At 45.7% G+C, this 23,802-nt stretch overlaps 1 protein-coding gene and 1 long non-coding RNA gene across 3 annotated transcripts in view; one reads left to right on the top strand and one right to left on the bottom strand.

Annotated features, from left to right (window-relative positions):
- Positions 1-23,254, top strand: part of LOC115302889 — a 332,633-nt gene extending 309,379 nt beyond the window's left edge. Inside the window, exon 6 of the long non-coding RNA XR_003913694.1 lies at positions 23,009-23,254. This is a non-coding gene — a long non-coding RNA (uncharacterized LOC115302889). The remainder of the gene's footprint in view (positions 1-23,008) is intronic.
- Positions 3,377-6,392, bottom strand: FOXB1 (forkhead box B1). 2 transcript variants are annotated; one of them, XR_003913688.1, is made up of 2 exons: positions 6,210-6,392; positions 3,377-4,748 (listed from the first exon to the last, which is right to left on the bottom strand). XR_003913688.1 is itself a non-coding variant. In XM_029952881.1 (2 exons), the coding sequence occupies exon 2, from the start codon at positions 5,864-5,866 to the stop codon at positions 4,889-4,891; it is 978 nt and encodes a 325-aa protein (XP_029808741.1). In that variant the 5' UTR covers positions 5,867-5,922; positions 6,210-6,392; the 3' UTR covers positions 4,829-4,888. The 2 variants fall into 2 exon arrangements, 1 of the variants encoding a protein (XP_029808741.1); XM_029952881.1 differs by lacking the exon at positions 3,377-4,748 and adding an exon at positions 4,829-5,922.
- Positions 23,255-23,802: the final 548 nt, after the last annotated feature.

Here is a 23,802-nt window from a genome sequence, read left to right as displayed (position 1 = left end):
TTTATTTAAATCAAAGTTCTCTTAGACCTGTGAGTTAGTCGACCACCAAGGAGCTTCTTGGGAATCCTGAGGCCCACGTTGCTTCCCCCCACTCACTTTCTTCCCCTCCCCCATTTTTTCAGACGCCGGCGGATGCCTGCTGCACTGTAGTGCAAACAGATCCCCGCAAAGAGAGAGGAAGATAAAATGAATTTAAATTCCAAAGGGGTTCCAGTGCCGGTTTCCTAGTCCCCGAGTCAGCAATGTGTTTGTGAAAATTCAGCCTTTTTGTCTCCCAGTAAAAAGGAGCTAAATCTACATCGGTGGCCCAGTCTCGGGTTGCTATTCTTTGCATTTTCTATTCGAGTGAATGAGAGTGAATGAAGTGGCCGGGACCCTTCATTTGATCTACTCAATTGCATAAAGTGACAGAATTCTAATATATTTGTTTAATGCTCTTCAATGGGCTTTCACTTTTTTGCTTGCAAATGAAGCTTCCGTGGGCAAAGTTAGGTCCCCCTTTAACACTGGGACATATTTCATAACTCAGGCTGTGGTTTGAAGTGATCTTGAGAGGAGTTTTAGACTCAAAAAGTGGAAAATAAAGAAACAGATGTGAAGTTATTGTAAATTCCTAGAGTGGGCTCTGGGGCTATTGTGCCCCCACGGCGGGCGGTCCAGGGGCTGTGCCTTTCATGCTGTAATTGAAACATATTAATTAGATAATTTGTTGTTAGTTTAAACGAAACAAATGCATCCCCTTTGAGGCTTCACAGCCGGTGGGTTGGGTTGTTTTTGTTTTGTTTTTGTTTGGGTGTCTCTGTGCATATGTGGCTTTAGGAGAAAAAAAAATTGACGTTTACATTACAAATTTGAAAGCAGATCCTGATCCTTCTCTTTTCTTAAATAGATAGATTTTAGAAAGGGAGTTTCCATTTGTGAAAGTCTAAGTCACATCCTTTACCCCAGCCTTGCTTACAGTAAGTAATGTAAAACCTTCTGTTTGCAGCTCTCAGCTGGTTTCTTCCTCCAGTCTACTCCCCAACTTCACCCCACTCGAGCACCTAGCCGGATTTATGTTTCCAAGACGCTCAGTGTTCTCATCTATTTTAAAGGACGTGAACTCACTGCTGTAATATTTAAGCCATTCTGAGAATCATTTACTAGCACTGCCCGGGCTAGTCTTCAGGCTTCTCAAAATCTCCAACTCAGGCAACAGGAACAGTGAGAACTTCTACAGCTTTCCTCTCGATAAAGTGCACAAAAGTCATCCGTTGTGTAAGCATTTCCCCCAATCTCAGAGAAAGCCACTTAAAACACAGTTGAGTACGGGATCATGTTAAAAACCAAAAATAACAGGAAAGTCAAGTTTCCAAATCAAAAACCTGAATTAAAAAAAAAAATGAATACTGCCCACATTTACAAAATAGAAAATATAAGTTAACTCGATCTTCAAAATAAGACTTCCGAACACACACCTCACTGCATGGTGTTGTCTCTTTCCGTTTTATTTTAAAGCTCTGTGTATTGACTTTGGACTTGAGCCAGGTGAAAAGATTTAACATGACAAAGAGAGCCATTGAAGGTATCATAGTTATAAACTTCCTTGTTTGTGGGGGCACTTCAGCTAAACTGGATGTGAGTCTCAAAGCTGGGGATGGAAAGGGTGGAGACCCGTGCGTTTGAGCTGTCTTTTTCTGATCAAGGTCAAAATATCATCAGTGGATTTTTTACTTTACTCATTCAACTTTGTCTGAGAAGAGATGCCTGCAGTTGTGAAAGGAAGGCTCACAATGCCCAAGTTATTTCATTCTTTGCAGTACACCATGACGAACTTACTGGCTGAAAAGAACATTTTCAGATACTGAGTTGAAGTCACTCCTTTGCTAAAAATCAGAAATTGGATCTGCATCTTAAAGACCCCCATTATTAAATATATGTGTGTATATTTATACATCGACATTCTACTGCCTATTATAGGACAAATATTTTACCTGATTATCCAAGCTGATAATTTATAAAATGTTTAAGGCCCATGTTATTAGCCCTTTCTGTTGCCTTCATTCCCAGTTCAAATTCAGTGTTAGTAAATTTGACGAAATTAGAATATTCCGGAAATGGCTTTAATTTTATTTGGCAGGAAACGAAGAAAATTTTATTTATTTATTTACTTATTTACGTACTTATTTTTTTATTTCTATATTTATATAGATGGTGTCTTGTTGAGAAGAAAGTTTCAGGCGTTTCCTAGCCCAAGGTGGAGAAGTTTTCCAGGCTTTCTTTTGCTGATTTGTTGATATAATTGTGAATTGGGTTTGATGAATGAGTTTAGTTGTCCCCTGTCTGACGAGCTTTAGTAGCTTCATGCATTTTAATCAGCCCAATGATTCACTTATTTTCCAGGTTTTTTTTTTTTTTTTTGGCTGTGTGTGGGATCCTTCCTTTTAAAAAATGGTCACAACAGGATTAATTACCCTTTGCATTAATCCTAATTTTTTTTTCCCAGCTAACCCTCTAAATATGTTAAGGGCTGCAGGTGCTAAGGATTCTCCTTATGGAGAATAGTGATCAAGATTTTTGTGTGGGTTTCTCTGTATTGCACAAAGGCCTTTGTTTAATCGTATTACACAGTAAAGTGTTAATCACCATTTAAGTTTTTCTTTGTCTTGTAACTTCATTAGTTGAATGCACACCTCACTCTAGAAATACTGGGACCCTTTCAGGAAAGTTTCAGTTGGCCTTAAACCACAAATTCTGGACACATTTTAATTCTCTGCAAAAATCTGAGGAAAAGCAAATACTTAGAATCAAACATTTAAATTAACTTCATTGAGCATTATTTTCCCACATGAAGGAATGAAAAGAAATCTGTTCTTTTCAAACTGAAGAGGTTTCTTGACATGTAAGGTGAACTTCGAGTAACTTACGAAAAAGAAGATTTCAACAACTGAAATAACTTAAAGGAGCAGGGAAATTAATATTCTAAGATGCATCAGAATATTATTATTGAGGAAGCAAGTCTGTTCTTATCTCCATATAGACTCTACCTTATTCTACATAAGTTTTACATGCAGTATATTTTGTAAAATGTATATTTTAAGCTAGATAAAATACATAGAAAGTATTACATTTTTTAAATGACAGTTTTCCAGCACTACACTTGTGCATCTGATGATCTATTCTAGAAATAGCTTCCTCTTTCCCTCTGCTCCAGGAGTCCCTTTGAATCATTTCTCCCTCCCCTTCTTATGCAGGTGCATCAGAGGACCTATTTTAGAAATAAGATATGAAAAGCCAAACTACTCAGACAATATACTGCAAGAAGCATACTTAGAGGCACTACATCTATCTTTTGTAAAGTTATTGTTTGCAGCAGATCTTCAAAAACACACAAAACTAAAATTTGAATTTACGTATTTTAATGAGAAAATATTATTTGGACTAGATTCATAATTTAATGTAGACACCTTTTTAAAATTCTTTGTCTTAAAACAGGCATGCTGGGAACAAGAACATCAATTTTTAAAATGTCATGCTAATTCTGAACAGGGAAGGAGAAAAATGAAAGGTAAAAATTTTACAGCCCTATGACAACTACAACTTTTTTTTTTTAACTTAAGCAGGTCACACCAGAACAACAGTTCGTTTTCCAGCAAATTACCTAAGAACTCTAAAGGAATATAGCAAACAAAAGTGCATTTTACACAGTGTATAATCATTCCTATTCACAAGCATTTACATCTCTTTGCAGCCCTTTAGCTTCTTGGGAAAGTTCTTGTAGCAAACAGAAAGACTTGTCCATGGGAGACCTATCCGGTGACATCTGCTTCACGTTACCAGTCAGCTATCTAAATTCTGCTAGGGTTGCCCTTGATGCTTTCTTAGTTGGGCTTATTTCATTTTCTTTTTTTTTTCCCCTTCCAACAATAAAATAAATAGCTAAAAGGTCTCTAAGTAACAGGAAAGTCAACATTCCAATTAACTTTCCCATCCCCCCTTCCCACCCCTAACCTGGCCAGAAATGAAGAGTAAACATTCACATTACCACAGGTACTTGTAAAGTGGGCTTTGCCCGCTCGCCCGCCAAGCAATACAGATTCAAGTTCACTGTTTACATTTTACCGGGCGCCTTTGTAAACAATACTACAAGGTTACTTTTAGTTTTGTTTTTCTTGTGTTGAGGACAAGTGTCCCCTTCTCAGTTTGGCAGCCTCTCCCCTAACTCCCTGTGCCTGGAGCTTCTGCAGGAAACAAAACACAAAACAAAACAAAACAAAACAAAACAAAACAAAAACGAAAACACTCCGCAGAAGCTGGGAGGCAGGGCCGCTACTCCGGGAAGCTGTGGTCCGCCCAGCCCCTGCCGGATGGGCGGAGGCGAGTCGGGTTGGAAGATTAGTGGTCCCTTTCCCCGGCAGATTTCCAAGACGTAAACGAGATCCGGCCCTCCGCTGTGCGGCTGTAGCCCTCAGGGGAGATCTGTTCGAGGAAACCTCTGAGGCGGTTTCTCTTGTCTAGGAACTGACTGCGCAGTGTCCGGAGCCCCGCGGATCCTGGCCGAGGGAAGACGCGCTCCTCTCCGCGAAGGCGGGAGACAGGATTTCCCCTGCCTCTTAAATGAGAGGGGGTTGGGGGGGGGGCCGGGAATCGGAAGGCTTGGCCCCGGTGCCCCCAGCCTACCCCTCTTGTGGAGGCGAGGACAGCTCCCACGCGCCTCCAGGCCATCTGCAAGTTTGTGTTTTGTCTCCTGGGTCCACAACAAAGTTCTCCTGGGGGAGAGAGGGTTGGCCGAAGGTGAAATGGACAAGTTAGGGTGGCGGCCTTAGATGGGGGGAGGGCAGGGCTGGGAGGCGGGGAGGGCGAATAAGCTGGGAAGAAGGGGAACAAGAGGGGGCTCCACTGCTGCGGGTCAGTGCACCGCCACCGAGTGCAAGGCGGAGGCCGGGCTGGTGAGCGTTTCACTGGGAGTGGCGGGGCTGCTTTGGCTGGTGGCTGTTTGCGAGGACGTGGGGCTGAGCGAGGGCGGCGAGTTCGAGAGCAAGGTGGGGATGGGCGCAGGCAACGCGGGCAGCGCGGGCACTGCGGCCGGTGTGGGCTTGATGGGCACCGGGATGGCGGGCAGCGTCTGGCCTGCCGCGTGGCACAGCGGCTTCAGTGGCACGCCGTAGGCGCTATAATCTCCACTAGCCATGGAGATGGGGGTGGCCGAATCGATCATGCCTGCGGAACCGTACACGTGCGGCCAGCCAGTGCCCAGCGAGCTGCTCATGGTAGTCAACTGGTTGGGGAGAGGGTAGGCGGCAGGCACGGGCTGCATGGCGGAGAAGGCCAGCCCCCCAGGCATCTTGTACTCTCGAGCGATGATGTTCTCGATGGCGAAGGGGTGCTTGAAACCCGAGGGCTGTGCCACGCCGCCCAGGTTGTAGGCGGCAGCAGGCATCTGTGGCAGGTGCGTGCCGGAGGCCGCAAGCGCGCTGAGGCGCAGCTTGGCCTGCTGCTGCAGATACTGCGCGGCGTCGGCGGGCTTGCTGGGCGCCAGGTGGTCGGACTTGAGCACCTTGAAGCGCTTGCGGCGCCGCAGAAAGCTGCCATTCTCGAACATGTCCCCGCAGCTGGGGTGCAGCGCCCAGAAGCTGCCCTTGCCCGGCTGGTCTGGCCGCCGAGGGATCTTGATGAAGCAGTCATTGAAGGAGAGGTTGTGGCGCAGGCTGTTCTGCCAGCGCTGCGTGTTCTCCCGGTAGTAGGGGAAGCGGTCCATGATGAACTTGTAGATCTCGCTCAACGGCAGCATCTTCTCGGGCGAGCTCTGGATGGCCATGGCGGTCAGCGAGATGTATGAGTAGGGCGGCTTTTGGTCGCTGTACGTGTTGCGGCCGGGCCGAGGCATCTTCTTGTTTGCCCCCTTCTAGCTCAGGATCCGCGCGGGCCGGCGGCTGCTTGGATCTGAACGGGGGACGGGGGGGGGGGGGGATAAAGGGAGGGGGGGAGGCATGGATGCACAGACAGACACCGCGAGGTCAGCCAGGCTGAGTACAGACCAGACAAGGTGGGTAGGGGCTGCGGCGACGGATCAGCCCGCGCCCGCGCTCTTGAGCTGGCAACTTTGAGTGCAGAGTGGGGTGCGGCCAGTGGGCACGGAAGGGGAAGCGGGGGCACGGCGCGGGGGAAGCACGGAAGTAAGTACGGACCTGGAGCAGGGACTGGGGCAGGGATGCAACCAGAGGGCTCACCTTAAAGTTGCTCCAAGTTGTGCGTCCGCATCCGGGATGGCACTGCAGCTCTGGGGTCCCTCTCTTTGCGCAGCCGGGGCGCAGTGTCTGGTCTCGGCTGGGCTCCGCGAGTCTCTGAGCTTCGCAGCTGAGCCCTGCAGCGCCCGGAGCCGACCAGTCCCCAGCGCTTCTGGCGGTGCGCTCCCCGGGCTACCGAGCTCGGCTGTGGAGTCCCGGTGCAGACGGTAGCAGCGGCGGCCTCAGGGCTCCGGAGGGCGCTGCTGTGGGCTCCGCGGCACCGCTGAGCTAGGTGGCTGCCTCCATGTCCTCCCTCGAACCATCTGATGGTTTTAAGCAGTGACAGGAGCAGAAAAGACCCCTGTAGCGGCGCTTCATTAATGTGCCACTTCTTAGCTATCATATGACAATCGCCTTGGGAGGAGGAGGAAGAGGAGGGGGAGCGGGGGCTGCAGAGGGAGGGGACTGAGCGAGAGGGGAGAGCCTGGCCAGCTCTGGTTTCTTTCACACCTATTTACATGGACACCTTGGCCAATAGGAATCACTTCCAGCTCAAGACTGGGCGAGGGGGAAGAGCCTCGGCCACCGGTGGTGAGCGGGACGCCGGCCAGGGTGCGCGGTGTGAAGGTATGAGGAGGTGGCGGCCGCGGAGCAGGGATTCAGGCAACCGCTCACGTTCACAGACCGAGCTGCCGCGCAGATGATGTTTGACATGGAAATTGCTTGGCTGGGGTATTCTGTTTCCTCTGCATTGTATCGAGTTTGTATTGTTAGCTAACGTTAAGGCACGGCTTTCCCTTGAAGCAGACCCTTTTCCTGCGCTTGGCAATACGGGGCTGGTTGCATGAGTTATTATAATGAAAATACACCCTTTCCCGTAGCCCTCCAAGAGGCAGGTCAAAGTTTGATTTGACCTTCCTAAGCTGCTGCCATAGCTCTACCCAGTGGGTGTGTAGCCTTAAGTGATGGGGTTTAAAAAATACTTACAGAAATATAATTCGACAGCCCTGTGTAAAACTCATTTTGTGAGTGTACTGGCCAAATTTAAATTAAAAAAAGTCTATCTGGGAGAATAGTAAGGCTCTTCACTCTAAAAGTCCTCTAGAAATTTAATTAGGCACAGGATGAAGGCTCTGAGGCTGTTGGGGCAGACAGTGTGTGGACCTGGGGAAGGGCCTGAGGTTGTCTGGCACACTGTATCACTAGATGAAGGGCAAGGTCTTCATGCTTTCCCCTAGGTAGTTTGAAACTTTAGGAGTTAGGCTTTGTGGGGAAGTTTGCATTTTACAGCCGGAATTTTCTCTGCTTCTCCCTCCCCTCCTTCCTCCTCCTCCCCCCCATAGGGAGAAAGTATTTAGGGTTTAGAGAGCCTAGGAAAAGCTCCCTGCAGACCCACTAAAACAGGAGTAACTTCTAGACTGGGAAAGAACCAGTGAATTTTCCTCTTTGGGAGAAAGGAGAGAGTGTGGGGGATATGCCTAGGGTCCTCTTGCCTGGTGCCAGCTGTAGGCTCCCTTCGGTTCGGATTAGTCTCCAGAGATTCAATGAATTATTATCATCATCATCATTATTATCATCATCATCATCATCGTCATGGGCGTCGGCGGCATCATCATATTGCTATGAAATAGTGAGTCTACCCTGCCTGCATGCCCACAGTCAAGGAATAGACACTAGGAGTTCCCACTGGTTCCTGCACATCCTTCCACCTTTATGGTTTTAAAAAGAAATCCCTTTTCTCTTTTACCTCGTTAAAAACTCAATACCTAGAGCCCACACTGAATCATCTTCAATCCCGACATGTGAGAACCCCCCCCCCCAGGAGGAGGTGATGGCAGTGATGGTGGGGGCCAAATTCTGGGTGTGAAGTTTGGACACTTAGTGATATTGGAGCATCATTAGTGGAGCTGTTTGGGGTTAGCATAAACATCTTTCGGCACACGTACACACACCCACACCCACACACAAACACACATACACACACATTTCCATTAACCACAGTTTTGGAGGTAGTCAATAACTCACCAAAACGTAACTTAAACACGATGAATTTAGGAGATTAAACAATTTCATTAATATTGAAATGGCTCTCGCGTCTGAGCTGCCTCACTTGAGATGCAAGCACACGTTTTTCAATATTAACAGAAGTGCTTGAAGAAAAGAATAATGTCACCTTCTTAATTCGGAAAAAATAACCAGGAGGAGGAGGTGGGATGGAGGGGTGGAGCCGGGACGCTGACCTGTCCCTGGGGGCTCCACGAGGGCCGATAAACCCTCCGCAGATAAACCATTTGGACTCAATGGACTCTGTCCAGCTGCGGCAAAAGGCAGTGGTACTTGCCTGAGCTGTGCACGCTTCAGCTCCTAAGGATGTGTGCTGTTTTGAGGTGTTACTGGGCACGGCCCAGTTTGGTTTGAAGGTCCAAGGATGGGAAGAGCGAGGGAGACCTGGAACCTAAGGGACCCCGATGAAGCATAGTGTAAGGGCTTGTGTTTTCCAGATGGGAAGGTGTTGGTCCACAGCATTCCTGCTCCAGAAGGCAACTGGCCTCCGGAATACAAAAGTAGGGATGCACCTGTGAGGAGGCAGGAATGCTCCTAGGAAGGAAGGACACCAGCGTTGAAGCCCCCAAGAATCTTTTAGGACCTTTTTAGCAAATGTGTGCATACTTATACACAAACCTAGACAAAACATTGAGAGTGGTTGAAATGGGATATGTAACGAAAGGAGTGAAAGATCTCCGTTCTCCCAGTGACAGCCAGGAAGATTCTTTTCTACAGGGTGTGTGCACAAGCTTATTGGGGATGGGAAGTGGGGAGATAAATGTTTTCTTGTTTTAACAATTGGCATTTTGTTGCCCTGCAAAGGACCTTTGTAAGGCTGTGGAAATCATTGCTTGGAGTAAACAGAAAATTAACTAAAATCTAAGAGTGGAAACATTTGGGTTAAAAAAATCTAAGTTGAGATAAATCTCTGTCCATCTCCCCAGGGAAAGTTGTCACTGCCAAGTTTGAGACATGTGAGGATACAAGTAGGAATTCGTGTCTTAGGAATCTCCAAGATTCCTGGCTAGAGTGAGGATTGGAGGTGATGTATATTGCCCATCCCATGGTTAATTAAGGAAATGGAACCTAATTGCACAAGTTTGGTCTGGCTGGGGTGAAAGAATCATGAAATGCACATTTAAAACAGGCACTTTGTTACAAAATTGTATTTCAGATCCTACTGATGAGCCCAGGGGAAGGGGGAGGGGATTTGCATGTCATTTACACCGTTTTAAGACTGGTATTATGAAGAAGAGGAGGGAAAGAGCACTTTCCAGAAATCTTGAAAAGTGCATCAGAGTCTATTGTACAGAACCCAAAGCAAACAGAGGCTCTGCGGAGGGGGCACATCCGACTCTGAGGCTTAGGGAGTTGTTGGGAAAACTGTATAAAATACACATAAGTCAATTATACCCATGTGCAAACCAAATGGAAATCTCTTTCATGCAATAGCCATTCATCGCCTCCGGAGAGCCCACCACCGACCACCTTTCTGCTTGGAGAGTTCGCAATAGCCTCTTTTCCCACAAGCTGGACCACACACGGCTACAGATTTTGTAATAATTTATGCTAATTTCCCTCCATAAATCCACAATTCGCTTCAGTGGCACCCGGGCTGCTGAGGGAGTAAAAAGGAGACAGAGGGGTGACAAATACAATATTGATTTTGATTCCTTCTGTTGTCAAGCAGGTGTATGTGTGCGTGAACGGTGGGGCTGGGGTTAGGGGGCGGGGGCTCTAGGAGAGGAAAACCATCCCGAGCCGGGCCAGCCCCTCTGGTGCACACTCCAGAAAGTAACGCGCCCTGGTTTGTTAATATTTACCAAACATCGATGGGAGGTGCAGGGAAAGTACCCGGCAGCTTCCGAAGGTTTCCTAGGCGCCAAAAACAATACCCGCCTTGCCGACTTGGAAAGCGAACTCGGGGCTGCCTGGAGCGTTTGGAGGCTGAGCCTTAGTTTGCCCCTTCTCTTCCTCCTTCCTCCCTCAGAGTCCATCGCCCCTTCTTATCGAGTGGCCCTCCCCCCCCCCCCCCCCCCCCGTCTCTCTCTCTCTCCTCCCTTCTATTACCCTCTTGTCCCTGACTTCTCTTCCTTTTTTTTTTTTTTTTTTGGTCTCCTCTACTTTTTCCATATTGTCTACCAAATGGGCAGTGAAATGTGCAGGTGGGGAAGGTCTTCGGGCGTGCGTCGCATCGATATTAGGTTTTAGGGGCTCCTCTGGCCCGCCCCACCTTCCAGGCCGCCTCCCGCGTTTGCCCACGTTCTCCGCGCTCTCTGGGAACCCGCGCTAACTCACCGCGCCGCTTTGTCCCATCAGTCATTCTTCACCAAATCTGCACTTTGGTGGCGTGAAACGACTTAGCTTTCCTTTCAAAAGGATTTTGTTCCCGGGGTATTCAGCACTAAAACAAACTCCCTCAGCCTGTCAGCGGTCATTTAAAAAAAAAAAAAAAAAAGTCCTTCCGAGTGTCCTGGAGGCGGTTTGGCCGCAGAATGTGTGCGCATTCCACCGCCAGCACCTGCGCGTGGCACAGCCTAGCTCCCCTGTTCTAGATGTGGGGATCAGAGGGAGCCCACTCAGTGAGTTGGTTTGGCTGCCGCCAACGGCGGGTACGGTCTTGCCGACTCTTGGGCCGCAGAAATCTGTACCCATTTGGGAGCTGCGTCAGGAGAAACCTATCCGCCATGACTTTCCCACGACTGCCCCGGGAGTTTGAGCCCGCATTGCCGGGCTACCTCCACCGTATCTGAGGGGGACCCCAATCAAGCTACCCGGGGGAAAAAGGCGGGGGGAGGGGGCACACTTTGTGCTCTGGTGCCAAGAGGCAGTGAAAGGACTCTGTGCCCTCTTTCCTGTTCTTAGCTAGAGCCTCTACCCCCAACCTCTCACGCCAGGCAGCCAAAGGAACACACCTATTTTTCCAAACAGTAGGAAAGAATGGCTGCCAGGGAACTTTGGAGCCATGTATTTCATTGGTGGGTGACTGGGCTGTGTGTGAGACCTCAACTCATAATGGAGAGGTTGAAAATAAACTTTTGATGAGGAATACATTGCCTAAAATCAGGTCTTCCCTCCTGTCTAGTCTTGCTGGGTTCTAAAAATGGCAGGAGTCTCCACCTCCTGCTCACTCTTTACTCCCATCCATACTGGGAGGCTCAAATTCAGAGGTGTCCCATCCTTATTCCATGCCACCTGGCGAAGGGCAGGGCCTCTGGCTATGACTGGGGGGCCCTTGGAATTAATAAAATGTTTCCCTTGGGGTTGGGAGAAAGAGAGTGGCAACAGCATACACATTTTAGAAGCCTTTCCCAAGCAGCACCTGCAATTTGGAGAGTATGGAAGTCTCAATTTTCCCTCCACCTCAAGCACAAAACAAACAGTAGTCAGCATTAGGTGCGGGTCTTCCTTGACCTCCATCCCTGAGAAGTGCCAACCCCCACCCAGAGTGAGCAGGCAATTTCAATGCCTGTGAAAACAACTCTTGCCCTGCTGGCCATAATGCCCTCTCTTTGGAATCAGTTTGCTAAATACCATTTGGTCTTCGCTTGCTCTGAGATTTTAAGTCTTTAAAGCCAGAGTTTCTAAATCCAATCCCTCCTTTGCACAAGCAATTGCATAGCGTTAAACTACGCATTACCAAACCTACAAATGTATTTGTTTAGAAAGTTATTTGCGGAAGGTTGGTGGAAGGATTTTTGTTGTTACTGCTAAACCCTCCCCATAAGTTTTGCTCTGTACTGTGTGAAAGAGAAGAAGCAATTCAAATCTATTATTATTATTGGAGGAAATATTGCTAAAGCCACCTTGGTATTGAAGGGATTAACTTGCTTTTCTCCCAGCCCCTAACTCTGGGGTTAAGACAGCAGTAGATCAACTGTATAATGTGTGCACTGTTCGCTCATTTGTACAAGCAGAACAAAGGTTGGACTAAGCCAAATTGCATTGCACTTGTGAACCGAGTCCTGATGTGAAGTATCTTTTACAGCGGGGGGAATGAGAACAATTTCGTGTATGTCTAAAAGGGAATAACAAAGCCACTTTCTCGAGCATCTCAAAGTGAAGTAGCGAGGCGTGACATTCCCAGGGTGAGGAGGGACAAAAGCAGGGTCAGGGGGATGAAAAAGAGAATCAAACAGCCACTTTCACATGTCTGCCCTCAACTGCTGCACCTCTCCATAATAGGAAACAAATGTTGTAAAAGGGGGGATTGCTCCCATTCATTCAAAATAGCAAATGATAGCTAAACAACATTGTCAAAACTGAATCAACTTCTGTGCAGTACCACCCAGAAAAAGGTATTGTGTTTTGTTTAATAGCGGGGTGGAGCAAAGGGTCTTTTTCTAAGGGGGAAGAGGGAGAGAAAAAAATCACCCTATACTTTTCATATTAATTTTCTTTGTCAGGAATTACTTGTTTGCTCAGATTTGGGGGGTGGGGAATCAGTGTTTCTGGCTAGGTACTCACTCTTAAAAATTTTTTTTGGAGGAATTTTGGGAAAGCCGAAAAAAGAAGGTGCTGTTTAGCTTTGTAAAGTATTTTAAGGCTTCCAGTGAGTAGGAAAACTTCATCCTCCTTAGCATGTGTTATCCAGAAAAAATAAGGTCTTGACTGCATGAAGTTAAATTCTATACCATAGACTCAATGCACTTTGCTCATAATGTGAATAAAATCGATTCTGGGTAGGGGGAGGACTGTAAAATACTGAAAATGAAGATTATTTTGCATCCATAATATTTGTTGGCGCATTTTCCTGTGTTAATTTGTTTTGAAACCGGATAACCTGTAGGTCTCCAGCCTTAAAACCCCGCGCTTCTGCTTTGTTTGTTCAGGCTGACGAGGAGGAGAGCTTAACCCTGTGGACCTGTGCAGTATGTGTTTTCTTAATGGCAGCAGCAGATTTCGCTGAAGACTACAACAGCTTTTAGATATAATAATTCTCTGTGTTCCCGGGAAGGTTAAAACTTTCATTTCTCTATCTCTATCTCTATCTCCGCCCTTCTCTGTTCTCTCTTCTGTTCTCTTCTCTTTCTCTCTTTCTCTCCCTCTTTCTCCCTCTGTCTCTCCGTTTGGGCTTTTTGTTTTTTTGTCTCCATGCGTCCCCCGCTGAGCTGCCACCCACAAAGCGGGTTTGAGAAAGAAAGAAAGAAAGAAAAGAAAGAAAGCGGCTGACCCTCCCCGGCCTCCCCCAGCTAGGAAGGACTCGGAGGCGGGGCTTGCAGCGCTGCAGACGCTGGTTGCTGCTGGGCGGCGGGGTCTTTCCGCTCAGGCGGGTCTCACCTGGGACCAGGGCTTCGCTCCGCGGGTCCCGCTGCGGGGTGCCGACCCCCAGCCGCGCGCCCTCTTGCTCTGCACCGCCCCGGCTTGGGGGCTCAATTTGCTCCCTCTTGGTGGGTAGCTGTGTACTGCAAGCTTGTAGGGGAAACCAGGTTGCCCCGAAGGCTTATACCGACACCCCAGAAATAGATCCACCACCTTCTGCTTTCCTCTGTTTCGCTCTCTCATTCCCTCTCTACCTTCTTCTCTCTGAGACTCTGGTTTCAATTTCCGCAGCGGTATGGACAGCAGATTTTAGGTCCGCAAACACACTGCCTTCTCAGCAATACACTGTCCGGGATCAGCAGGGTATTTCGTATGCACCCAGCCGGTCCAACCGAAAGAAGAAAAGGGAGGGAGGAAGGAAGGAAAAGGAAAGTCAAACATCCCCAACCCCTCCCGAATAGCCGCACACCTCAGCTGCGTAGTGTAGGCCTTGGTAGGTGGGTGGCTCCGGGGAGTGGGATGAATCGTTAAGTCGACCGTTCCCAGCATTGGTGCAGTTCTTAGACTGGCACTTAAAACTGTGCTTGGAATTATTCACCACCTACCCACCCCAACAACAGCGATCCTAGTGAGGAACCTTCACTTCCCTCTCATTTACTTCAGTATATTTATTAAAAAAGAACTTTGGAAATCTATTTTAGTATAAATATTTATACACATAAAACAAATATTAAATCTGCACCGCAGTTTTTCCCTTTAAGTTCTTCCCCCTCTCCATATTTGGGGTAACTCCAGAACCACGGAGAATTTAATAATTCCCCAAAGGCTGATTCAGCAGGTGATTTTCTTTGGAGTGATAACCATTTGTTTATGGTGGCCATCGCGATTTGACTGGTGGAGCTGATAGTTTCCCTGAGGTAGGCTGCCTTTTCTTCCCGCGCCAGCAGTAAAGAAAACTTCTCACCTCTCACTTCACACCCACTCCCCAAAGCAGTTTGAATCCTTAGTCTATAACTTGCTGTTCGGGATACCCAGAGTTGGGGAAGGCTATTGATCTTTCCGTTCAGTCCGTTCATCCTCTTTTCTTTTTTCTTTTTTTTTTTTTTTTACCGTTTTTATTGCAAACAAAAAACCCCAAAACAAAACAAAACAAAAACTGCACACAAACAGGGTAAAATTGGTGAACCATATAGAGTGAGTCAGTCCCTTCCCTTTTCCCACATCCTAAGTCTTTTACCCGTTCTCAAAAGGACAGAGGGAGCTGGCGTCCCAGATCTTCGGTAATTATTAGCTACTTAGGTTTTCGCGTCCGGATCCCCGCGACCTGTTGATGACTCCCAATCACGGAGCGCGGAGCTGTGCTTCGAAGCTGGTTATGTAAACTGCTTGTGTATTTCACATTATCATCCCGCTGACTGGAGGCAATGTAGATTTTCTAAAGATCTAATGAATAAACAACCAGCAACTGCTGGCGGTGTAATTTACATTGTTAATGCCTACATGTGTATAATAAATACGCATTTGTATGTCTTCAAATAAACTTTTTAGTTTCTAACCTGTGGTGATTTTTTTCCCCCAAAAGAAGGAGGGGGGTGATCTCTTCTTTCCGAGGAATGAGAATTTATTTCACTTGTGTGGCTCTGGTGAAAATGGCTCTGCCGTCCAGTCCAAATGTAGAGTCCGTAGCTTGGCTCCGCTGGCCCTCCTACCCAAGGGAAGCTCGGCTGGGATAAGCCCCTCGAACTGGATTCGCCCAGAAAGGGAGGATGCGCCCAGGAAGTTAGAGGCGCGGTCTTAGGGACAGCGGGGTTTCATGTGTAAGTGGGATTCATGAGAGAGGACAGCAACCACAGTATCCGGGTGTTCTCCCCGAGCTACCGCCCTTCCCCAGATTCGAAGTGCAAGTGACTTCTTCAACCTAGCAATTTGGGTTGGGAGTCTTGGAGCCGCAGCGGCTCCGACAACCTCTGGTTAAAGTTTCCCCGGGAATTTCCTGACCCGCAGCGTTTCCCCATGCGCCTCTGTAAACAGCATTTCTGACCAGCCTGGGGGACCGTAGGGAGGAAAGAGAGGGCGCTGGCTCGGGGTCGGGGTCCTAGACTCTGCCCCCCTGAGCCACTTCCTCCGGTAGGGCAGCCTTGCGGAGGGCAGCAGGGCACGGATGCTCCGGGGAGCCATGGCCTCGCGAGCCTCGGGGATTGGACCCAGCGTAGCTGCTGTTTTCCGAAGCCAAGCGTCCTCCCTGCGCGTCCCACGCCGCTTACTTCAGGCTGGGTACCGACGTTTGATATCTCTCCCCTCCAACCAGGTGCCACTTTCTTAGCGCGCTCGAAGGCAAATGTCTCATCTTTTCCCGTCCTGGATCTGGAATACATTATTTTAATTAAGTCTATGGCGATTTACTTTCCTCTGAGATCTATTCCACGGTGCAATTAGGAACGTATTGGTGCTAGCTCATATGAATATTCAGGAGCGTGTCAATTAATTAGCAGACAGAGGAATCTCATTATGGTGCTCAAAACCCTTTTAGTGTTAAGCAGAATTAAGGGGGTATTTGGCAATGCGCTGGATTAGTGAATATTTTACTGTGCACTCATTTAACTTCATTATCATAGCACTTACACTACTCTCTGATTTTATTAATTAAATTGTTCATTAATTTGTCCGAAAAGGATAAAAGTTTTAATGTGCCACCCAATAACTTGGAAAGTAAACTTTCGCCCTGCTTGGTCTTCGCTCCCGGCCAAAAGAGGACAGATGGCTGATTGCACAGCCCGAGAAGGAAGAGCGGTTCCTCCCTCCCTCCACCCTGCAGCTTTGGGAAGCGCAGGCGCTCTGGCTCCCCGAACTCGGGAAGCAACGGGATGCCTGGGAGGAAGGGCCGCGACCGCTGAACAGCCTCCAAAGATGGGCCTGGAAATCTGAATTCACTCTTCAAGGCGGGGAAAAAAAAATAGTGCCTCTTGCTCCTTCGCGAGAGAGTGGCTGGCTAGGCGACGAGAGATTTGACCTGGGACTCGGGAAGTGCCCTGGGCGTTACGCTCAGCCGCGTCCTGGAGTCTCCGTCTCCAGGCCCTGAAGCTCGCGGTTTACCGAAGGCGCGAGCAAAATACACCTGGTGGGGCTCGCTCCGCCACACGCCAAGGAGTTGCTGAGCAAAGCACTCATGACCCCGGACACTTGAGGCTCTCCGCGAGCACCCTGCCCTCGACCAGGGCCATCCCTCAAGCATCATCCAGGTTGGTGTCCACGTGCCGCTCACATCTACCTGCACCCCCCCACCCTACCCCCAAAGGTTAGAAAGACAAATATTAAAATTACTTGCACAAAGGGAACTGCTAAAGAAATCCCAAATTAATATGCATGTAAAATTAATTAGTTGCATTTCATGACATCAAAATAAGTACCTGGGAAACAGAACACCTTCTGGGCATTGGGAACATATGCTAGAATTAGAGTTAATTGACTAATTACATAAATTAGGCATTAATTTTGCAACACATCAAGTATAAAAGATATCTCAATTAATTGTGAATAAATTACCAGGTGAAACTGGGCGGCAGTCCGGCTAGGATCCGGCTCTCCAACCCCTCTGCTCTTAGGGCCCCGAAAGCTAGGGGGTGTGGTGGGCGCCCAGGTCGGGCAGGCTGGCCCGCAAGGACACACCAAGATCTGCCCCGGGAGTCGCGGCTGCGCAGCCTGATGACCCGGGGCAATTGTTAATGCGAAGGAAACTCCCCTGCTCATTAAAATCAATTACGTGCAGTTAGATTGATCAGTTTTTGTCGGAAAGGAGCGAAGCTGACCCCTTTGCTAATCTCTTCCTCGCCCAGGCCTGCTTCCCACCCACTGTGGCTGGTTCTGGGGCCCCTACTGAGCAGGTACCTAAGTCCTGATTCTCAGTTTCCCTCGAGGAGTGTGTTCATTTTTTCTGAATTTCACGTTGGCTTGGGCCATTTTCTATCGATCTGAACTGTGGCCTGGTCCTGTTGGGTGCCTCTTGGTGGTCTCCTTCCTCACCGCCTTGCCGCCTCTCCTCGTTCAGGAATTCATCTTGGAGGGAGTGACGCCAAGTGGTTAGAATCTCCTCGGTTTTGAAGTGGATGTAAATTAATCTCCAGAATGTAAAATCTTGGTAAATAACCCATATATTCTCCCAGAGGACTGGTTTGTGGGAGCCTCCAGTACTGCCCCCAACCCGCAAGGCTTAAGTGATACCTCTCCTTTCTTATGGATGAAAGAACAGAATGAATATAGCTTGAGTGTTCAGTTTACATTTTTAAATTTGTAGGGCTCCCGTCTCCCAGGGAAGTTCCGGGGGACATACTAGTAATTTACTCCCAACAAATCACCAAATGTAACGTTTGTTTTTGCCTTTAAAACTGTTTATTGTTGCTAAAATATTAATGATCTTGACAGCGACTTTCCCTTATATACTCTACATGTTGTAAGTGAAAGAAAGAAGTGTTTCAAAGTAAAAGGGTTGTTATTGGGGCAGTGGATAAAGTCCTGCCACTTCCAGATGTTAGTGAAGTCGCAGCAAAACTCCTATCATTGCTCCTATAAATTACCACCAATTATAACACAGTTAGGTTGTGTCGATCTATTGGAACGTTACTATGGAGGAACAGATTTCTCAGCCACTTCTGGAGCTGTCATCACGTGGCTGGTGGTTTGTAAATCTATCAGAAATCACAGCCCCCTCCTTCAAGATTCCCAGGTTGTAATCATTTTCTTCTTTTTGCCAAAGTAAACATGAGAGAATGAAAGCAAGTCCAGAGAAACCCTTTATTGTCTGATTATATACCTCTTCATCAAGGTGCCTAGGTGACATTTGTTAGATAGAATCCTGACTATTCATGGGCTAAAGAAACAGATGAATTCCAGAGTTCACTGAGACATTCATTTTGATGTAGAGGTTTCTCTTCGGTAGCCAGATGCTGAAGGTACTTGAGGGAGATGTTGACAAGTGGATAATTGTCAGCAGAACTAAAACAGACACTTTGTTTATAGTCGAGCATGATTAATTGAGAGTAAATAAGACAGCACTCTTTATAAAAATCACCCTCCAAGTTCAAAAAAGGCTGTGTGTCTCTAGAAATAAAAGAAGTGGAGTCAGACAAGGGCTAGTTTTCCCAGACCCATGAAGCAGCAGCTGGCAGTGGTGCGGATCTGAAGTAGATATGCTTTATTGCTTTCCATCTGATCTGCTGGTTTTTCTTTTAAAATTTTTTTTTGCTAAATTTATAGAGCTGGATTAGAAACCTTTTCCTCCTAATTAGCTGAATTTTAAATTTCTCTTATTAAAGGATTGCTCTCCCTCTCTTCTTTCATTCTTCCTTTAAAAGTGAAACTCAATGTGAAATCATTTTCAAAATGAGCCAGACATGATAAACCCGAATTGATGTTGTCAAACAAAGATATGAAATGCCACTGTGATACTTCAGTTTACCAGAGAGTATTTCTATTCCCTGTGGCTCTAATAAATTGCGGAAGCCAGTCTCTCATAAACATCTTTCGATTGTCCAACATCGTAAGTTTTAATGAAGTAGGAAATATGTCTTTGTTTCAAAGCACAATGTACTTATGTACACAGAGTATTTTTGGCCCCTCTCCTGCTAGATCAGAGAGTGGCCAGGCCTAACAACTTTTCTAACAAAGTTTGCTAATGCTGTCTGTGCAGATTAGTGCTACGCACATACTGATTAATTGCCTTGGATAGATTGATTTATTGCTGTCTGTAAACGGACATTCTTTGCTATTCTTTGTCATATGGCCAATGAAGTTCAAAACAGTGGGCCTATGGCAGTTAGAAATAATTTTAGATCACTAAGAATTCAATTAAATTCACTACTGTTGTCCTCCTGTAAGCATGGATAGAGAAACATAAGCTAGGCAAATAAGCTACAAATCAGAACTTTATGTGGGCCGCTGGGAATGAGCTTTCTCATGGGACTTCTTGTAGTTAAAAACTGTCTCTAGGGGTTTCTGAGACAAAAGCAAAAGCAGAGTCCCTGGCTTGGAGGTAAATAGAAAAAAAGAAGAGGAAGAGGAGGAGAAGAACGCTTCTCTCTTCTCTTCATGAGTCCTGGACTCTTTGTAAAGAATACTTTTTCATTTCACTAGAGACTGTTTGAGCTTAGTTTTAAAGGGATAATAACTGATACCCTTTTCTTATTGTCTTGAGACCCACAGCAGCTTTCATGCTGAAAATCTTGCCTATTCTTTCAATTTTCCTCACTAGCAGGAACAACTCAAATTGGTCCCTTACATATGAAGGGCCAAATGGGTCGTTCTTAGGCTTTGAGTCCCAAGGCATTTCATTTCCGTCCCTGGTGCACACTACATATTGCTTTGGTGATTGCACCCTTGTGGAGATACTTATCAAGTCTTTTAGAGCCTCCAGTCTTAGGATGAGGAGCTAAAGCAGTGTCTTCATCAGCATATCCCTAAGCCTTTACAAAATATTGGCAGTCAGGCAGTTCCCCTCCCAGCTTCTCTCCATTCCTTCCTTCCTTCCTTTCCCTCCTCCTTCCTTTTCTTCCTTTCATAAGCATTTCTGAGGACTGAATCAGCCCCATGCCATGAAATAGCAAAGCCTGGCTGTGATAAATTCATTTCAGGAGTTTAAATTTCAACTGGTGAAAGAAAATACACACTCAAGAATAAGGCACCAACTTCTCAGGATGTAGTTTCTCCATATTGGAAGTTCTTCATGATTTCCAAGTTTTTGAAAAAAATACATTCTTTCATTTGACCCTCAGTAACGCATAGGGGAATGGAATCTATAAATAAAAACGGCCAATAGCTACTGAGTGCTTGATGTTAGGCCAGCAGTTCTGAAACTGTAGTTCTGGGGTCCTGAGGTTCTCTGAGAACCTTACATAGGCTCTATGAGAGTCAAACGATCTTTGTATTAATACTGAGACATTATTTACCTTTTTCACTCTAATTCATATGCTAGTATAAAGTCGAGTTTTCTAGAAGCGTCATGACATGGGCTTTTTGAAACAGTGTGAATATAGAAACACACATGAGAAACTCAGTTGTCTTCTATTAAGCCAGACTTTAAACAGATTTGCAAATATGAAAAAATGATACTGTTCTCATTTTTTCTTTTAGAAAATATAGTTTTCATAAAAAAATAACATGTAATAGATTTATTATGTTAAAATGAATGAATAAATATTTAAAAATTTCCCCCTTTTAATATCCAATATGACAGATATCTTTGGATATGACAATGAAAAGCAAATGCCTTTGGGGTAGGCTCTGCATCATCCTTGTAGAGATAAGGAAACAAAGCCTGGCAGGCCCTTCAGGAAAACTCCAAGGTTCCATAGGAGCCCCAGTCTCTCAGCTTCGAGTTTGAGACTGGACTTCTGTTTGATAGTTAAAATGGAATTGTTCCTGGTCATAGTTGAAAATGCCGAGACCCAGAGCGGTTATATGATTTGCCTAACACAGCCAGTGACTGACTGAGCTAGCGTGTTTAACGGGTTCTTCCCGTTAGAGCTAGTGGCCTCTGTACCCACTACTGTCCTGGGGTGTGTTAGGAAGCTCGTTCTTAATGAAAGAAAGCCTTTATTTGTAATATTTGCCTATTTCTGTAGTGTAAATACTCCCACCATGGCTGATTTCAAGCATGACTTCATATCAGTTGGGAAGAGATTTTGTTAATTGGTAAAAGCTAGCTTTAGGTATGCCACGCACTCTACCCTACTCCCATATCATTTCTCTCTCTGTCTCTGCCTTTTTTCCATAACTTTAAAAAATATTTGTTACTTTTTGAGAGACAGAGACAGAGCATGAGGGGAGAAAGAGCAGAGAGAGAGAAGACGGCGACACAGAATCTGAAGCAGGCTCCAAGCTCCGAGCTGTCAGCATAGAGCCCAATGTGGGGCTTGAACTCACAAACCGTGAGATCATGACCTGAGCTGAAGTCAGATGCTTAACCGACTGAGCCACCTAGGCACCCCCACCCTGTATAATTCTTCTCTCTTTATCTTCAGAACGGTTTCTTTTTTTTTAAACTTCTTTTTTTTTTTTAATGTTTTATTTATTTTTGATACAGAGAGAGACAGAGCATGAGAGGGGGAGGGGCAGAGAGAGAAGGAGACACAGAACCGGAAGCAGATTCCAGGCTCTGAGCTAGCTGTCAGCACAGAGCCTGATGCGGGGCTCGAACCCACGAACGTGAGATCTGACCTGAGCCGAAGCCGGAGGCTTAACCGACTGAGCCACCCAGGTGCCCCTCTTCAGAACGGTTTCTAGGTCACCTCAAGGAAATCATGATCTGATAGAAAATTCCCTAATCTTGGACTCAAAAAAACCAGAGTTAAACTCAAGTCTGCTACTTATTAACAGAGTAACCTTGGGCAAGTGACTGCCTTTCAGACTCAGTTTCTGCTTGAAAAACAGGGACAATAATATCTGCCTTGCCTATTTCTGTGTGTGCGTCCGCATGCATATGCATGTGTGCAGGAAATGCACTCTTTTATAGGAAGTCACTTTGTGAAATGTACAGTGTTATGCAAATATGAGATGCGGTGACTGTTCCTAGGTCAGAGGCCTTCTCTGGAACACATTCCCTGGGTTCTTTATCCCTTGTCAGAATTGGTGATTTTCTTATTATAACAGCATAATATTTTGTCCATACTATTATTTTACTACCCATTCATCATATTATAATTGCTCTTAAGTCTGTCACCCAGACAGTAGAATGTGGTAGTTAAATTCTAAGATTCTAGAGCAGTGCTGTCCAATAGAAATATAATTTTAGCCACATATGTAATTTTGAATGTTCCAGAAGCGTATTTTAAAAGGCAAAAAAGCCAGGTGGACTTAATTCAATAATTATTTTATATAAAACCAATATATACTGAAATATTATCATTTCTACATGTAACCAATATTAAAATTATTATTATAGTGTTTTACATTCTTTCTCCACACTACGTTTTTGAAATCTGAAGTGTATTTTGTAGTTACAACATGTCTCAATTCAGACCCACATTTTTTTTAATGTTTTATTTTTGATACAGAGAGAGACAGAGCATGAGAGGGGGAGGGGCAGAGAGAGAAGGAGACACAGAACCAGAAGCTAGCGGTCAGCACAGAGCCTGACATGGGGCTCGAACCCATGAACGTGAGATCTGACCTGAGCCGAAGTCGGAGGCTTAACCGACCGAGCCACCCAGGCACCCCATGACCCACATTTTAAGTAGCTGTAGTATCAGCCTCCCTGAGTTCAAATTTCACCTTTGCCATTTACCAGCTGAGCAGGCCTGTTTCTCAGTTTTCTGTTTGTGAAATGGAATTCATAATGCAGTCCACATCATAGGGTTGTTGAAAGAATTAAGTAAGTTAACATATGTAAAGAGTACTTTGTATAAAATATGCATACCATGAATGTTAAATATGACAGTTTTGTTTTTAGATGATAATATTTCTAAAAGTAAAACTGTATTTTACTTAACATTTTCATTTTCCAGAACCTAGAACTGTGGGTCTTCTGTATTGGCTGGCTGGCCAGCTGGCTAAATAAACACGGCTTCACCACTTACTCCGTATGCCACCAAAACGTCATATGAAACTCTGGACACTGTAAGCAATGACAACAGAGCATCATCTATCCATGGGAGGGGAACACCATTTGCAGATGTATTTAAAAATAATCAGCCTTGTTGAGGTATAACTATAAAACTTAACCATTTCAAATGTATAGTTCAGTGAGCTTTAACAAATATGTGAGTCAATCAATATATAAAACATTTCCAGCATCCAAAAAGTTTTCTTGTGCTTCTTATGGACAGTCCTCTCTCCCTACCCTCAACCCTTGGCAACTGTTGATCTGCTTTCTGTTACTATAGTTTTCGCTTGTTAGAAAATCAGAACATATGGGGACTTTTGTATCTGGCTTTTTTTTTTTTTTTACTTATTGTGATGTTTTGAAGGTCATCTATATGGTTCCATGTATGCAAAAATCATTTTCTTTTTATTGCTGAGTAATATTTTATTTTATAGGTGTACTACAATTTATTATGCAAGCTCTTAGTGATGGACATTTGAGTTGTTCCCAGTTTTTGGCAATTGTTCTCTTAACAGTATCTTTCACAGAGGAGAAATTTTTAATTTTAAGGAAGTCTGGCTTATCAGTTTTTTTCTTTCATGGATCATGCTTTTTGGTGGTGTATCTAAAAAGGTCATCTACTAAATCTAAGGTCATCTTGATCATGTCTTATGTTCTCTTCTCAAAGTTTTATAGTTTTGGATTTTATATTTATGT

The sequence above is a fragment of the Suricata suricatta genome, chromosome 9, assembly GCF_006229205.1.
Source record: "Suricata suricatta isolate VVHF042 chromosome 9, meerkat_22Aug2017_6uvM2_HiC, whole genome shotgun sequence".
In the NCBI taxonomy this organism is placed as follows: Eukaryota; Metazoa; Chordata; class Mammalia; order Carnivora; family Herpestidae; genus Suricata; species Suricata suricatta.
Note: the sequence above shows the minus strand (reverse complement) of the source record. Positions and strands in the feature narration are given on the sequence as shown.

Bases quoted from the DNA above. Each gene is read 5' to 3' on its own strand.
- FOXB1 (XM_029952881.1), bottom strand. From the start codon at position 5,866: ATGCCTCGGCCCGGCCGCAACACGTACAGCGACCAAAAGCCGCCCTAC.